The sequence below is a fragment of the Labeo rohita genome, chromosome 16 (assembly GCF_022985175.1).
Source record: "Labeo rohita strain BAU-BD-2019 chromosome 16, IGBB_LRoh.1.0, whole genome shotgun sequence".
Taxonomy (NCBI): Eukaryota; Metazoa; Chordata; class Actinopteri; order Cypriniformes; family Cyprinidae; genus Labeo; species Labeo rohita.
In genome coordinates, this window is record NC_066884.1 from 38,429,994 (window position 1) to 38,447,450 (window position 17,457).

The 17,457-nt window shown below is 38.6% G+C and overlaps 1 protein-coding gene across 1 annotated transcript; it reads left to right on the forward strand.

The window, feature by feature from the left end:
- Positions 1-755: 755 nt before the first annotated feature.
- Positions 756-4,096, forward strand: irx4a (iroquois homeobox 4a). The gene is made up of 5 exons (XM_051131990.1): positions 756-800; positions 1,210-1,449; positions 1,749-1,855; positions 2,282-2,592; positions 2,972-4,096. The coding sequence occupies exons 1-5, from the start codon at positions 756-758 to the stop codon at positions 3,658-3,660; spliced, it is 1,392 nt and encodes a 463-aa protein (XP_050987947.1). The 3' UTR covers positions 3,661-4,096.
- The last annotated feature ends 13,361 nt before the right edge of the window (positions 4,097-17,457 follow it).

Consider the following 17,457-nt stretch of genomic DNA (forward strand, 5'->3'; position numbering starts at 1 on the left):
AAATGCATACTAATTAGAATTAAGATCTTCTTTGTGGCCTGTGAAACTAATTATTTTAAATTAAATTGTCAGTTTTAATCCACGATTGTAGCTGATCGTATAATAGATATGATTTATTATATCTGAATCAAAATTCGATTTTTTTTTTCGCGGAAAAAAAGTGTAGGTGTTTGTTCACGCGGGGCAAAAACACCAAAACGATATCACAAAAGATGCGATATAACAAAAGATACGGTTTGATCGTCAGATTTTACAAGTGCGGGCTCTTTTCCAAAACTCGGATTAATTGATAAGCTCAATTACGAGTCCATTGTGCCTTAAAAATTCACCCCCACCCCTCTGTCACTCGTTGGGATTTTTATCCAGAGAAATGCATATTAAAGTTAGAGTCTGGTCATTTTGACTGGGTTTCTTCTGACGTCAGAGCCACCGGCGTTTAAAACAACCCGCATCTGGGCTGACGTGTTTAATACTAGTTTTTATAACGCAAAATATGTATTTCTGACATCAAAGACGGCAATTCGCCAAATGCTTTAGGATGCGCGCGGCTGCGTTCTAGAAGTTTAATAGAGCGACAGGAGAGCATCCATCCATCGAACACTCTCAGGAAGGCGTTTAAGCAAATTAAACATGGTAGTATTGCGCTTCGCCCTATAAGCGTCCGGCAGCTTTATGCTTTACCAATCAATCGGTACAGTGAAACACAGCAGACCTGCAGTCTCGCCTGCGTTCCGGCAAACGGGGATCGCTCTACAATGTCCTATCCTCAGTTCGGATATCCTTACTCTTCTGCACCTCAGGTAAGAGTCGAGCGCTTATTCTTGCACCGATTCAGATTTTTAGAAGGGGAAAGGCGCTCAGGCGCGCCGCGGCTTTGAATGCGATACAGATAAAGGCTTAATCGGATTTCTGCGCTGTAATTCAGGGCTTCCCTCTGCGCTTATCATTTTACAAATCTACTAACACGCGTTCGAGCCGCAGACACATGCAAAAGTGCAGATGCGATGACAGGGGGAAGGACGACAACAGTTGTTTTTTGGCCATGATCCATAAAATGCATTGTCCTGTGGGGGCTGACGGCGGCCACTGCCAAAAAAACAAAAAAAAAAAAAAAACAACAACTTTCACTGCATTTTCGCCGTTTTGCAAACTCGTACAGGTTTGCGGCTTGCCGTGTGATTCATGCTGTGACATTTCCAAATATTCCAGTTCCTCATGACCACCAACTCTCTGACATCTTGCTGCGAGTCGAGCACCAGATCCATCTCGGATTCGTCCGCGCAGACGCCCGTTTACTGTCCCGTGTACGAGAGCAGACTGCTGGCCACCGCCAGACACGAGCTGAGCTCCGCCGCCGCGCTGGGAGTCTACGGGAGCCCGTACACCGGCGGTCAAGGCTACGGGAATTATGTTACCTATGGAGCTGACGCGTCCGCTTTCTACTCTTTGGTGAGTTTAGTGCACACGCAATTATAATTGACAATAATGACATGCAGTGAAGCATAATGTTAAGATCACCAAAACTCTGTATAACGAATGAGAACATTAACGAACCTTTTATTACTTTGCATGTGGTACTTAATTATCGCAGAAATGATGCGTTTGAGCAGAGTTTCATGGAATCTTTTCTATATTATATGGGCTCCAAATTTAAGACGAGCTTTATATTTTGATAATTATTGTGGCTATATTAACAAGCATGATAAATGTAACGTTTAATTGCTGACAGCTCTTGTATTTATTTCCAGGGAACGTTTGATGCCAAAGATGGAAGTGCGTCTGCGCATGCGGGTATAACACAGGCTGCCGCATATTACCCATATGATCCCACCTTGGGACAGTACCAGTATGACAGGTATTGAATAGCGGCCATCATTAAGAGTATTCTGATTGACAATTAACACGACTCAGTTCATTTGGATCAATTTCATAGGCTGCGCTCAACATATTGATGCAATAATTAGCGCGTTCGATTGAACGCTTTGTTTTTCAAACCAATGAAACAGAATTTCCCTTGAATTTCAGGTCACTGTCTTTTAATGTATATTTCATGCTATATCATGCACTTGGCGGTTCAGCCTTCAGGGTTTCCCCTGAAGTGCTTTAATGGACAGATACTCGGCCGGTGCACTCGATCAAGCAATTTGTTCGCTCTGTTAAAAAAAAAAAAAAAAAAACAGAAACCCCATAAAGTTTACAGCCCTTAAGGAAACAACACTACTTTTCTGTGTTGCACTGCAAAAAAAAAACTTTTCCCAACTTGCGTTTCTTTATGCCACAGATACGGATCTATGGAGGGAGGAACCAGAAGGAAGAACGCCACCCGTGAGACGACCAGCACCTTGAAAGCGTGGCTTCAGGAGCACCGGAAGAACCCCTATCCCACTAAAGGCGAGAAGATCATGCTGGCCATCATCACCAAGATGACCCTCACGCAGGTGTCCACCTGGTTTGCCAACGCCAGAAGAAGGCTCAAGAAGGAGAACAAGATGACATGGCCACCGAGAAACAAGGGCTCAGACGATAAGAAGTACGATGATGATGAGGATGGCTCGCAGGACGAACAGATCAAAAGTGAAACCAACGATGAAGGTCAGCTCCCTTCCGTTCTTCACAATCATGTCCTATCAATGAGCCTTTTAGGTTATTATTAGGCCTATTTAGTTTATTTTAAATTTATTTTTAATTATTTCTCCAGCTATCTGAGTTCTCAAGTGTGTTCCTGAAAAGCGCAAACTTGTAATGGTCTGGTGAAAGGCTAAAGTCATATGTAAATATTATGGAATAAACATTATGTTGCTAACTATTTTATTGTACAAAAACGCATTATTTGTGAAGCGTTATATAATTAAACAAAAAAGTATTTAATTATACTAATGAAAGCGTTAGTTTGGGTGTTCAGTAAATCTTAGGCTTGTGTATTTTGTTCTCTGTCGCTCTCCACTTACTTTCCATCACTGTTTTTGCACAGAGAGCAAAAGTCGAGAAGACAAGGAGCTACAGCTGAGTGACTTGGACGACTTCGATACCATCGAGTCTGAGAGCTCAGAGTGTGAGCTCAAGCACCGCTTTCACATGAACGCGCACATGGCGACCACCGACGATCGCCTCAAGGAGCCTTCTCCAAAACTCTCCATTCCCGGTCTGCTCGAAGCCGAGCGCGATCTCGCCAAAAGCTGCTTGAAAAGCACCGCGGACGACTGCGAGCACGAGCTTCGGCACAGCAAAACGTGCTTCCAGCAGCAGGGCCATCCGTTACTGGACAGCAAACCCCGCATCTGGTCTCTGGCCCAGACCGCGACCTCGTTGAACCCGACAGAGTACTCCTCGTGTATGCTTCGATGTCAGCCATCGCCCTCCGCCTCCTCACCTGTCAGCGGCCTGGAAAGACAGCAGGACTCACCTGTTACGACTCTCAGAAACTGGGTAGATGGAGTTTTTCACGACCCCTTGTTTAGACACAGCTCCTTAAACCAAGCACAGACGAACACTACGGTTTCTTGGACCACCTCGACCAAAGGGTCGATCTTAGAGACTGGAGCCCTTGGACGCTCCATGGGGAACAACAACAACAACAACGTGATAAAAACACAGCAGCAAGAGGCCAGCAAGGACAGTATGACATTTCCAAAGGGCGTGAATAAAATATTCTGCTCCTAGCACACCAAAAGACTGTTTGGAATAGCTGTTTACGCGTTCAGTTCACAAACAAACGCCAGACTGTGAATCGATGGGCCCAAAATGCGTTTTGTTACATTAAAATCATGGGGAAATGTATGTATTTATTGCTGTGTTGACATCTCACTGGCGAGGGGGTTGGTTTATATATATATTTATCGGTTTGGTTGACGCACGTTCAGATTATGTAAATGAACTGGAAGTTTATGTTCTGAAAGACTGAAAAAAGTTTACAGCCCAGTTTTGTTCCGGCTTTTATCGTTTCTTTGGCATGCATATGTTGCTAGTTTTTATGGATCATTCTTTTAGACGAACTCGGACCTTGTTGCAACGACTCACAAGTGTCACTGTCAAGAAAGCATCGCACAAATGCACAGATCTCCTCGAAACGGGGGAATGTTCAAATCTGCTCACTCTAATAAACGGTGGATTTTTCCAAGCTTTTGTTCTGTGTATCGATCAGAGTCGCTGTCCCTGGTACTGAGCACACGTCATTCCGATGTGTTCTTTTAATTGTGGACCTTAATTCTTATTTGCATTTGTCACTAAAAAGTTGAAAGTCACGTCCTAAAATATACAACTATACATGTATACATTTTCTACTGTTTTTGAAAATGCCAAAGTAATTTAAATGTTACATTTGATAGCATTAGGCCAAAGTAATGGCATAACAATACGAATGGGCCGACTGTCCATTCTAAATAATGTATACCATGTTCTCAGCAGTGATTGTTTCGTGTTCCCTGTGTTTGGCTTTGTAATAATCCCCCAATAACTGTTTATCATTCTCTCTCGTCCTCTGATGGGAGAGATGAGGCCCTCAGGAGCCATAAGACAGCGCTGGATGAGCCCCATTAACCCGCCATAACCAGCCTGTAATTGGGATGTTTTCAGTCATCATTCACGTCACTCTATCGATTTCTACTCTCTCTTTCTCTGCCTCTGATAATATTATCGAAGCGCCAAATCCTTTACCCTGACCCAACACTTGAGCTCTGCAGACAGGCCGTTTATATGGTAGAGGGCGAGATCATTTGAAATGTTCATCTTGACACGGACCCCTCAATTTCTGGAGCTCCTCTGCACTCGGAGGCTTTTTCACCGGGGCGCGTCTCTAAGTGAAAAGGGCAAGAGAATTAGTTGCTCGAGATAAAAGGGCAAAAACACGCAGTCAAAGGCAGGAGTTGACAGTGATGGTGAAAGTGTGGCCCCTGGAGGACTGGGGGTCCGCTGAGAGGGCCTTCGCTGATGAATTTCAATGCGAAAGCCAAACGATTGAGATCTTCTCCTGAACGATCCCCTGGACAAAGACATTTGAAAAAACGCGTTTTGTCCGTACAACGCGATGCACAACATATGGTGCTGTTGGTCTTGTATTTCGTTGTCTAAAAATAAAGAGCACTCTTTTTCACTCAAATAAATAAAGAAAAATCAAGTATAACATTCCAGGCTTATTAATTTGTTATTTTACGCATATATTTTAAATAATAATAATAATAATAAATATTTTTAAAAATTCTTAGGCATTAAGAGATTTTTCTAAAATTACAGAGCAGACTGCAAAGGAACAGAATAAAATATCATTGCATAGAATAATAAAACATTTTGCGTATTGGATAAAAGGATATATATTTACTGTTTGAAGAAACTTTCTTGTCGTAAAACAGGGTCTGGGGAGGCCAAGAGAGGGGGAGGAGATGTGATGGTTTGACTTACTCATTCAGGCGTGTCAAAACACACACACACACACACACGCACACACCGGGCGGAGGGATGATGCTGAATTAACGGCGCTTTTACATAGAAACCGAATCAAACTGTAATCAGCGACGCGTTACTTTTCATTAAGCGCCTTTGACAGCAGCATATTCAGACTCGACAGGGGACACAGGGGCCCCTGAAATAAACTGCTCTCAAAACACAGAGCCATAAGATAATTCCTTAAGCTCCATTAACAACTCTTAGCCGCAGGAAATAGAAACATCTCCAAATCTAAAAGCTTTATCGACCTGCGCAAACCTCCGCTGATGGCTCCGTTTTCTTCCCTTTATTTATATATTTCTGCTTCATCTTAAGGGACAGCGGCGTCTGGCGCTGGTAATAGACTTGAACACAACACATTAACTGAAAATCGAGGAGAAAAAGGCGAAAAGATTTAGATCTTTACCTCACCAATTAGTGTGCTTTATTTTCTCCACCGGCTCTGTCAGTCAGATTTGATCTGCTCTGTTGTCTAGTGTTGCGATTATTATCTGCATGTCATCGCAGTTATTTGTGAGTTCCAACATCACACTAAGACAATTCACCTATAAAAAAAAAAAAAAAAAAAACCTTTTTTCAGAGACCACAATGATCTCGTTTTCTCATTACTCCAGGAACCACACAAAGAGTTTAGCAGTACACAAAAATAAAATAAAATAAAATAAAATAAAATAAAATAAAATAAATTATTATTTTTATTATTATTATTATTGTTGTTGTTGCACTGAACCAGGAATGACCTGTATGTGATTGTGTGATGGGAGGAGGACGGATCAAGCAGGCTCACTTCAAGAACAGAAATCAAGCATGTTGGACATGAGATTTCACAGCTCTTAACAGAACAGACGCTTGTTTATCAGACGCGTTTGTCCACATTTCCCTCCGGACTCCGAACTGCAGAGCTTTAAATAAGAGTGACCCCCGGGAGCAAAGGACACGCTAAATATATTTGCACATCATTAGCAGCTCTCTAACACTGACCCACTACTGTGTGCTTCTGTCCTGCTGCTATCGTCGCTAACATTTGCTCTTAATTAATCTGGCTAATTAATAAAAAAGCAATTACTGTAGTCTTATTGGCCTCTGCCGAAGTCTGCAGAATGAAATGCTGACGCTGAATGAGACAGGAAGGTTGAAACAGAAACAACGAGTTCAAAACACATACAGATCATAACAGCACTGCAGATCTAACACAGCTCTGCTTTATCACTCTGCCGGAATAATAGTAATAATAATAATATTAGTAATATCAACATCATTTATATTAATGCATTAATACATTTCATAATACAGTTTTACAAATAAAAAAAAAAAGCAAATGAAAGCTTGAAATTAGAAATATAAACACACTGTGTAAAGTTTTACCATAATCTTTACAGTACTGCAGATCTATAGCTATACATATTGCTTAAACCCAGTCTGCCACCATAATTGTAGTAATATTAATAAGAATATGTTTACAAATAAAAAATGCAAAACCAACCAAATACACATTGTTTAAGGTTTTACCATTATGCCACATTTTCCATTATTATTTTCCCACAATAGGTCAAATTGTGAATATATATTGTTGTTGTTGTTGTTGTTTCCACCATCTAATGGTTATGTGCAGACAGACCTCTTAAACATCTTATACAAACATGTCTTTTTAAGGTGTTTCACATTATTTATTTCCCCTCTTTCTAATCTTAGTGTATAATAACAAAGTCAGCAAACTAAATCTGTTTAATCTTGCATTCAGTGTCACAAGTGTTCTATCAGTCAATATTAATCACACACAAAATAGCACATGCAAAAGCCATTTGTTTTCCCTGCAGCTTTAAAATTGCATTTAAATGTCATTAAAGTTCACTAGATGGCTGGTGTAATAGGCATCGATGCGGTGGCACGCGGCTTATCGGCCGCTTTCCTCCGTTAGTCACCGCGGGTCTGGAGGGCAGATTTCAGCCGCTCTGTTTGATAGGCTTGTCTTCACTCTCAGGTGTCACAAACTTCCCGTCGGCCTTCACGGAGTCACTGCAGAGGTCACAGCGCTGATATTCAGTCTCTGAGCGGAGAGTAAGAGCCTCTCTGAGCTCTGGAGAGGCTGGACTGACTGTGTGACTGAAGGAAGTCACTGACACTTCACCAGATTAGCAGAAATATCACACAGACATATGAAACACTGTCCTGCCGGCCCGGGGCCTACATGACTAGTTAACAGAACTATGAGATGAGACAGAATCCACACTTCAAACCAAACTGAATTAACAAAAAAATAAAAAATAAAATATAACATAGCATGAGCTTTTACGTTCAAGATCCACTGAAAAGCACTACTGAAGAATAAAATCATATAAAGACAATGACAAGTAAAAACCTTTACAATGTGCACAACAAAACAGTGAATGTGTGTGCAAGAAAAAAATACAAATAAATAAATAAAAACTTGCCCTGTCAGGCCAGTGCTGCATTGTGTTATGTTTATTATCTGTGTATAAATCTATGGATTTAAACCTGTATCTAGCTGGCTAACATACATTGCATATTAAATTATAGCTGCTGAAGAATTTCCAGCTTTCACTGGTGAGTAAAAGTCCGTAGAAGTCCAGTAAAAATCTGATTTACTGGCTTTTAAAAAAAAAAACATTTGATCACTGTATAGTAAAGGAATACTTCATGTTTACTCTGTCAGTGGCATAATGTTAATTTTCACAAAAAGTAATTTAAAGTTGTCCATAAAAAGTTATGGGGGGAGAATTTTTTTGCATAAATGTAAGGTTTATGTTTTTAAAAGCACTTACAGTACATTTGATATTAAAATGTGTGTTATTTAAATTTTAAAGTTGTTCTAGTGCATCTTATGATCATTTTAGGGTATTGGGTTTTATTTTCTGATGGTAACAAAGTTGTAAAATCCGATGTAACTTGGTTAGAAAGAAGCGATAGATGTGATGTTCAAAGTAAAGCCATTTTAACGCATATGGTTTACATCTTGTGGTTATGAAACAGTAAGTATTTTAAAGTTTAAAGATTTCACTGTTTCTTTTTCTTCTTTTTTTAAGGAAAGGATGGACAAGTTTAAACCATTTTTTTAATCATTTAACCCTTTAACTGTCACTCCTATTTTTGAACATATACGCGAAAATACACTATTCAAACTTAATTTTTTATAATTTATGAATGAAAACATTTTGTAATATGATTTTAATGAACATTTTCAATGGTAATGCAATGTCTGATTTTAAAATGGTTTTCAAAGGATGAATTTCGAGATTTTAAGTTTTCAACTGGAATATAACTTCCTATGACATCAAAAGTGTGATGGGGAAAAAGGCAACGAAGAAAGAACTCCTGTTATGATGTCGATTTTTTTGAGGTGCACTCCTGTCATAAGGTAATCTGTTACTTTTCCTACATAATTTGTAACACAAAACAGTTGTATAATATCTATTTAGGAGTCTTAGACCTTTCCAACAATATATAGTTTGTCATGATTAGATTAGGATTTATTTGTAATATGGTGAAGTAAATGTAGGCGTCGGTGACATTAAGGGGGTCAAATCATTTAATCAGCATGTGAAGTCAAGTCAAGTCATCTTATTTATATAGTGCTAAACAATACAGATTGTGTCAAAGCAGCTTTACAGTATTAGATAACAGATATAGAAAATAGTGTGTCAATAATGCAAATGGACAATAGCAAAGGCTCAATTTTCAGCACCTGCAATCTTTTTTATAAGAAGATAAGATAAAAACAGCAGAAATATCCTGATTCTGAAAAGGAAAGAGAGGAATGACAGACTGACATCTACGGCATGAGAAAGAAAGAGCGCTGGATTGTGTAGCAGGAGTCGCGAGCTCTTGTGAACAGTGTGAAGCGTGTGGTGAACCAGTCTTCTCCACGCCAGAAACCCAGCATGAGCACAGAGTCTGTGTGCTCATCCAACACGTCTTCGTCTTCATCTTCATCCACAGCCATTATGAGCATCTAGAGATTAAAGTATCCCACATGTAGAGAATCTCACAAATTCTCTCCTGTATGCCATAAATACCAGTTTACCACACAGTGAAATCATCCTGAGAGTATTGAGCGTCTGCAGTCAGAAAGCAGACGCGTGTTCATCACGCCAGCCACATCTCAGCCGCTCCAACAACAGCCATTCAAACACATCTTTTGATTTGTCAGAGGAACTCAGTAATATTTCCTTACATGCTACGGCATCAGTGTTCTTATTCCCCTCGTGCCCGACCTCTTGTTTTTATCTTTGCTTTTACAGAAACACTCAAGCCGCTCTTATTTGTATGTACCGCTGATCTTTTGCAACACAATTGGATACGGAGGCAAAGGTCAAGCTTAACTCTCTTATGCCTTTCATAGACGAATGAAAACAGCATATACTATTGATCCATCCTCAAATGATGTACATAAATCTGAGCGCTGCGCACAATGCCGCATGACCTTTCTGCAATTACCAAGGTGACAGAAGTGATGCTTACAGGAGTTTGACACGGCTTCATTCCCAACACTTTGACTGCAACAGAACACACACAGATACACCTTGTTTTTTTACCTAAAAAAACAAACAAACAAAAAAACAATCACTGATTTGAAATTTGTACTTTACTGAGCCATGCAAATTATTAATATATGCACTGACTACTGGTGAAGTACAGTAGAAGAGTCTCTTCAGCTAAAACTTCAAACACACCGAATGTAGAATACAGTATTTCTGTGCAATTAAAATGCAAACGGATGTTGCTTTTACAAATGCTCTGATTGCATTGATTTGCATTGCATAAAATATGATTGGGAAATAAACATATTGGGAAAATTGTTGTATATGTTTTGTCAAATTTTCTGTATTTATTGTAATGCATGTACTGTAAAAAAAAACTTACAGAAAAATAAAATTTACAGTAAATAAATAAATAAATAACATGGATCTAATGTTAACATATCAACCTGCTGAAGTACTAAAATCTGTTTTGTATCTTTATAATACACTGACAATCACCAAAATACTTTTTTTTTTCTGAAAAGAAAAAGTGACATTTAAGAATGACAGTTCTTTACAAGTAGCTTTTCCATAAGCTGAGGTAAAAACTAATATACAGAAGGTGCAAACAAACCTAAACACCATCATGACACTAAAATAAATAAATCAAACAAAAACCAGCTATAACAAATAACCAAAATGTACAGTCAAACCAAAAATTATTTAGACACCAGATATAATTTTTTGAGCAAAATAAAGTAAACTGTGAACTGAAACCTGTTAGATTTATTGCAGTTCTTCACTGTATATAGTAAGGAAAGTGTTTTAACATTAATATGACTATAATTCTTTACAGCGTGTTCAGTAAATCCTAATGCACTCTGTCTGTAATGACGAACAAATGAACTTAACTATTGATCTTGTCAGTATACCAATATCAACGTCAAATATGCAAATGGTGGGCAGAATGTGTCTATTGCACAAAATGTGTCTTCACAGCAAATGTGCCGTCCTGGAGTAAACCTCCGTTCCTCCGCTTGCTTGTTGAGAGCGGCTCATGCTGGCGTGACGATGGGCTTTAACTAGGCCCGCTTCAGTTTCACACGGCAGGAGCTCAGAGGGGAAGATGCTGAAGCGTCCATGCGAGCGGCCGCTGTTTTACATGTCTGGCCTGGCTGAGCCGCTGAGAGGAGCGGAGCGGGGCCGAGGGGCTCCTGGCCTGTTTAAGGATGAAGAAGCGCATCTTATGCATGAGTCTGGAGTACAGGGGCGTCCGGCTGGCTGCCCAGCCCTCGTTAAAGCGCTCCGGCCCGCTTCATGATGTCAAGCCCACTGATTTGTGTTATGGCTATCAGAGTGAGTTAACATTCACAATGGGTGGAGTGTCACAGAGGGGCCTTCGCCTGACACACACACACACACACACACACACTCCTTCAGCAACACTCACCCCTGAACAAGCAATCAGCATTTACGCGAAAGGTCACATTTGCAATGCAGGGGACTTTATGCAGAGAAAACGCAGGTAATTGGGGGCTCTGATACCTTTGGCGGATTGTGGCAAGATAATGTGATGGATGTGGAACATTTTGGCGGGCAATTAAATGTTTTGGAGTTCCTGGCTGTCGGATGTGAGAGGGGCGGAAGTTGGGAGAAGGGAGTCTGACAGTGTGCCACCTTATAATCTGATTTGCTCTGAAAAACCTGCTTCAAATCAAAGCGCTTTTAATCAAAGCGGAGGTTTTTGTGCCGTGTGCGAGCGATGCATGAAAGGAGGGCGTGCAGAAATGAAGGGCTAATTAAAGTGGGTCAGGATTGAGCTACAGGCATGAGAAAACACTTTAAAGCCTTTACATTATTTACACACTCCTGCCCTTCCTCCACCGCGCCGCTGCTCCTTTAAGAACACACACATAGAGACTCATACAGAACTACATGAAGTCCTAATTCAGTTTATTTGGTTTATTTTTATGTTACGCCTATTTGGATAGACAGGACTGCATAACATGCAGTGAAATGCCCTGTTAAATGTTTTTAATGCATTGTTAATTGACTGCTAAGGTATTCTGGGTGGTTTCTAATCAGTTTCTTGGTTATGGTTGGTTCTTGGAGTGCTTATAAAAAAAAAAATTCATATGAATACAAGTAAAATTTCTTGGTACCAAATTTCAATAACATAGCAAAAACTATTGAAACACACTCTCTTTACTTTAAAAATGATATAAAATCAAATAACGATGATAAGAAAAAAATAAATACATTATAATTAATAAATGCATGTAGCTTTCTTTTTTTTTTTTTTTTTTAAAAAAAATGAGATTACAAAAGCAGTTACCAATTGCTTTAAAAAAAGAAATATTGTAAAATGGTTGATGATTTTACAAATGGTCTGATTGCATTGATTTGCACTGCATAAAACATGAATGAATGCATAAATACACAAACATCAAAACAGCACAATTCAGTACATACAGTAACATACCTTTATTGATGCTATGCATATTGTGAAAATTGTTGTATATGATGTTTTGTCAAATTATCTGCATTTATTGCAATGCATGTACTGTAAAAACAACTTTACCATAAAAAAAAAAAAAAAAAAAAAAAAACCTTACAGAAGGTAAATCTACAGTAAGAAAAAAATAAAAATCATTAACTGATCTAATGTTAATATATCAACCTACTGAAGTACTAACATCTGTTTTGTACCTTTATAAATTATAAGAAAAAGCAACATTTAAGAATGAGAAATCTTTATAAGTAGTTTTTCAGTAAGCTGAAGTAAAAACTAATATATATATATATATATATATATATATATATATATACATATATATATATATATTGTATATTACAACTAATAGAACAAATATTAGAGATTGAACAAAATTCACATTTGCACTGCAGAAGTGGCACAGAAACTGCATCTTAAGTGGCATTAAATTAGATTGTGGTTGCAATTACAATTGCATAAGGGATGAAGTGAATTTATTTATTTATTTATTTATTTAAATGATACTAAAAGCACCAGTAGATGGCAGTCACTGTCTTAATGAGTGAGTCACTGAATCATTTGATTTGTTCAAGAGATTCATTCAATAATGAAGCAAGTGACTGACTTTAGGAATGAGTCACTGAATCATTCACTCAACCAATTCATTCAAATTGAAGATTCATTCAGGAAGGAAACACTATACTTTGTATGTTGATCTGAGACATGCAATGCTTCTGCTGTGAATTTGTTGGTGAAATAAAGCAAAAACATACAACACTTTTAGAAATGTAAGCCACCTAATATTTAACCTAACACCTAACACCTAACCCTAACCCTAACTTAAACAGTATAAAATCAACAGCTGATATTCTTGCTCATGTAATACTACTACTGTATATTATCAATAAAAGAACTCATACAGGGATATTTTTTTGCACTTTTATCTTGAATCTTGGTGGCATTTTTACTCTAAACCACATTCATTTCTCCTGGAAATCTTTAATGTGAGGTAAAAATATGAATTCACTTTCACTCAGTCACTTTCTGTAAATTTCTGCAGAACCTCTGTGTGGATCAGAGAGATTAAAACAAACAACTTTTTTTTTTCTTTAGCACTCCAGCTTCAATGAAACACAAGGGCATCCAGTAAGTTAATGTTTTGGACATTATGGGAAGTCACTTAACTTAGCAGAGGTACAAGACCAAAAAAAAAAATAATAATAATAATAATAAAAAAGTGCTTTATCACTGAAGCTGTCAAATCACTTCAGTTCAGCGTGAGCTCACTCATTGAGAAAACTCCAGTTTTAATCAGAGAAGCTGCTGATCGCACATTGCCGACTGTAATGTCAGGATTTCAGAACTGAACAAAACCGCCAGCATTTTGGGTGGATTCTGTGCTGAACTAAGTGAAACTCCTCTGATTGGCCACTGCAGTCATGTGATCAGCACACATGTCTGTGATTGGTTACAATGATAAACACTGCAAAACACTTCCTCTGACACTCTTCACAGAGAGTAAACACAAACACACAAGAGAATTTGAAAGCAATTGCTTATCAGCGGGTACCAGAGTCAATACTCAGTACCTTTACTGCAGAAAGTCTGGTACACATTTACATTCGCAAATCATACACTCGACTTCATACGGAAGTAACGGCACTAGTGAAAACACTACTCTGGTCTGAAAAGACTCCTGCACCTCACGTCTCAGTGATCTTCTGCTGTGTAGATAAAGCTCAGGTTCCAGCTGAGGGATTTTTCAAGAAACATCACATCTCTCACATCTGTCATACTGAAATACAGTAACCAAACTTCAAGTATGACGATTCTCACCACATAAAACAGTGAGAGAGTCAATGACAACACGCAACACGCCTCTAGAGCTCAGAAAGCACTGAAAATATGAAAGACAACTGCATTTCCTCTTGCAAAAGTTTCTTTTTGCACACTTCATCATACAAATGAACTGCTTACTGTTTGATCTCATGTTTTTAAGTGTTGCATTACTGATAATACTGCCATTTAATTAACAAGAGATAGTGAACAGTCATCTAGTCATAATCACAAAATAAAGAATGACAGAGTGGTTTCAATCAACCAGAAATAGTTTATTTGGGAAAATGACCAACTGACAGTGCATGATCCTGCTTATATTTAATTGAAACAACAATCATTTATATATTTTAGTATAATTATCCACAAACATCTGCCGCAGACTGCAGCAGTCCGGTGTCAGTCAGGTGTTGTGGGGTGAGCCGTGTTCGTCCGGATGTTCGTTGTTCTGGCAGCTCGTCTCTCAGTGAAACCACAGACGCTTTACAAACCAGATTAGTGAGCTTAACTCACGCTGAGTCCGAACACATAATCAAACAAACACACAAACCGAGTCAAACGTGTCACGCGGACAGTCATTCAGGGCGCTTTAACACACGGCACTCATAAAACAGTCAGTGCTGTTGTCTTTCAACTCATGTTTTGAGTCAATCGCCAGTCTAACATCCACATATTGACATATGATTACTGTAATAATATTTATCATTATTCACACTAATGAATGTGATGGATGAGCTTCTAAGCATTACACTCTTAAAAATAAAGGTGCTTTAAAAGGTTCTTCACAGCGATGCCATATAAGAACCATTTTTGGTTCCACAAAGAACCATTCAGGCAAAGGTTCTTTAAAGAACCATCTCTTTCTTACCTTTTTATAATCTGAAGAACCTTCTTTTGCCACAATTTCGTGAAACAGAAAGGTTCTTCAGATGTTAAAGGCTCCTTCAGAACCATTTAAACAAAAACGGTTCTTCTATGGCATCGTGAAGCATCTTTATTTTTAAGAGTGTAGGTCTAATTTCAGTCATATGCACAATGTGATTTTGTCAAGTAACTATAACCCATCCAGGTCAACAAAACTGAAGCCACTGCAAACCTAATAAACGGTTTGTTGGACAGAACTTAAGTATTTTCAGTCCAGCAGTGAATGCTACTAATCGAGTAACACCTGCTCATGTGTGTTCGAATCTGGCCTGTATTGCGTCCAAATCCCATTTTCCTGTTTTCTCTCATGATTTTCTCTCCTTTCTCAGGGATGGAAACGTATCACAGCTTTTGATCCAGTGTTTGCAGCTTTTCAGAGCAATACCAACTCACAAAGTCACAAACCCAAGCTCTGAATCTGCTGTGAGTTTGAGTTTCACTTGCAACTTGTAATGAGAATCATTCGTAAATCTCCTGAGAAGCTTTAAAGTCTCTCTGTAGTTTTCTGCCAACAAAAGCTCTATGACTCATACCGTTTGAGAGCAAATTAATGAATAACAAGTCTATAAATTAGTCTATTAGTCTATAAATATTAGCATTGCGATTTGTGAAATAGATGTTAAATGTGTTTTTAAACTCAAACAAATTAAGTAAGTCTAGTATGAGTTTTTCCCTATCCTAATGTTAAAATCAACTATAAATCCAGACTCTTCAGCTGATGTTTTAGTTTTTGTCTTACTGTCTTTGTAACCCTGTTCATCCCTATAAGTGACCAAAAAAAACAGAGAAGTACAGGAATCAAGACGATAACTAAAGAAATGTTCACCAGATGTTCACCAGATTTTGCAGTGGTGAAGGAAGAAATCAAAGAAGAGACCCGTCTGAACCGTTGAAGTTTTGAAAGTCAGACTTGTATTTTCTATCTGTGTTGCTTTCCGCCGTACGCTTCACAGCCTCGCTCTCATTGTTCCACACTGTTTCCATTCTTAAATAATAGAAGAGGAGTGTGTTTTATGCATCCGTTTTTGTCACGCTCAGTTTCACTAAAAAATGGAGCCGGAGACTCGGATCGGGCACACAGATGTAACGTGTAAACTAACATTCCTCCCTCCGACACAATTAGTTTTCATTGAACGCTATTGATCTTTTCCCCCGTTCAATTATAATCCACACATGAATGTTTGTAGTCATTAGACGGGCTCTTTGTTGTGTCACCAACAGCAATTAAATCCAGCCGATGGGCCTTTTTCCAGAAACTTCCATGTGGAACCGCCGGAGTCGGGACACGCCTGACCACACGATCGGCGGCCCTGTGGAGAATCTGAGCTATGAAATAAAAATGACGCTCGTCCCTCGGTTACGCTAGTGCCTGAATTCTTAAGCGGGGAATTTTTTCCTGATCTTCAGGGATCTGTTTGCTTGTCTTCTGAAAGTCCTTGATACGAGCAAGATGGCGTTTGTGATTTCTAGAGGATAATACGCAGGTCCGTCCTGACAAACAAGGGCTGGAAAGTGACTGTAACTCTGAAATGATCCAGAATCTATTTATCCTAGATTGCGTTTGAATGCTCCAGATAATAGACAGAAAACACTGCGAGTCTGTCAATCTATTTACTGATTCTGAACAGCAAAATAGCGTTTGTATTGACTTATCAGATTTGGCCGTTCACACCCAATTCAAATTTGTTCTTCCTGTCTGCTGTCCCGCTGAGCTGGCTGGACTTCAAGACTGGGACACATATTCACTTCTGTTAAATGACCGTACAGACACAAAATATTCACACAGAGCATTTCAATCTGACATTTAAAATATATCCTGCCCACCAGACACAAATCAATAGTGTCTTATTTTAAAAATAAGAAACAAAAGATGATCTTTGTGTGATTTAGACTTGAATCTATCTGAGATAATGAACATTTCAATAAAGCACACAGTGTTTATTTTACCAATAGCAGGGCACGTTGTCACACGTTATGGGGTAAGTTGTCACAGTGAGAACAGTAAAACAAATAAATAAATAAATACTATAAAACAACAAGCAAAACATATACTACTGTTTAGGGTTGACACAAATTTTTAACATTTTTAAGATAATGCTATTTTGCTCACCAAAGTTGCATTTTGATCAAAAACACATTACAAATTGTGAAATATTATTACAATGTAAAATAGCTGCTTTCTATGTGAATATCTGTTATAATGTAATTTATTTCTGTGATGTGCAGCTGATGCTTTTCAGCATCATTACTCCAGTCTTCAGTGTCACATGATCCTTCAGAAATCAT

Excerpts from the sequence above, each read along its gene's own strand:
- irx4a (XM_051131990.1), top strand. The coding sequence starts at position 756 with ATGTCCTATCCTCAGTTCGGATATCCTTACTCTTCTGCACCTCAG. Across the intron at positions 1,450-1,748 it reads CGTCCGCTTTCTACTCTTTG|GGAACGTTTGATGCCAAAGA; the intron begins GTGAGTTTAGTG and ends ATTTATTTCCAG. Across the intron at positions 1,856-2,281 it reads GGACAGTACCAGTATGACAG|ATACGGATCTATGGAGGGAG; the intron begins GTATTGAATAGC and ends TTTATGCCACAG.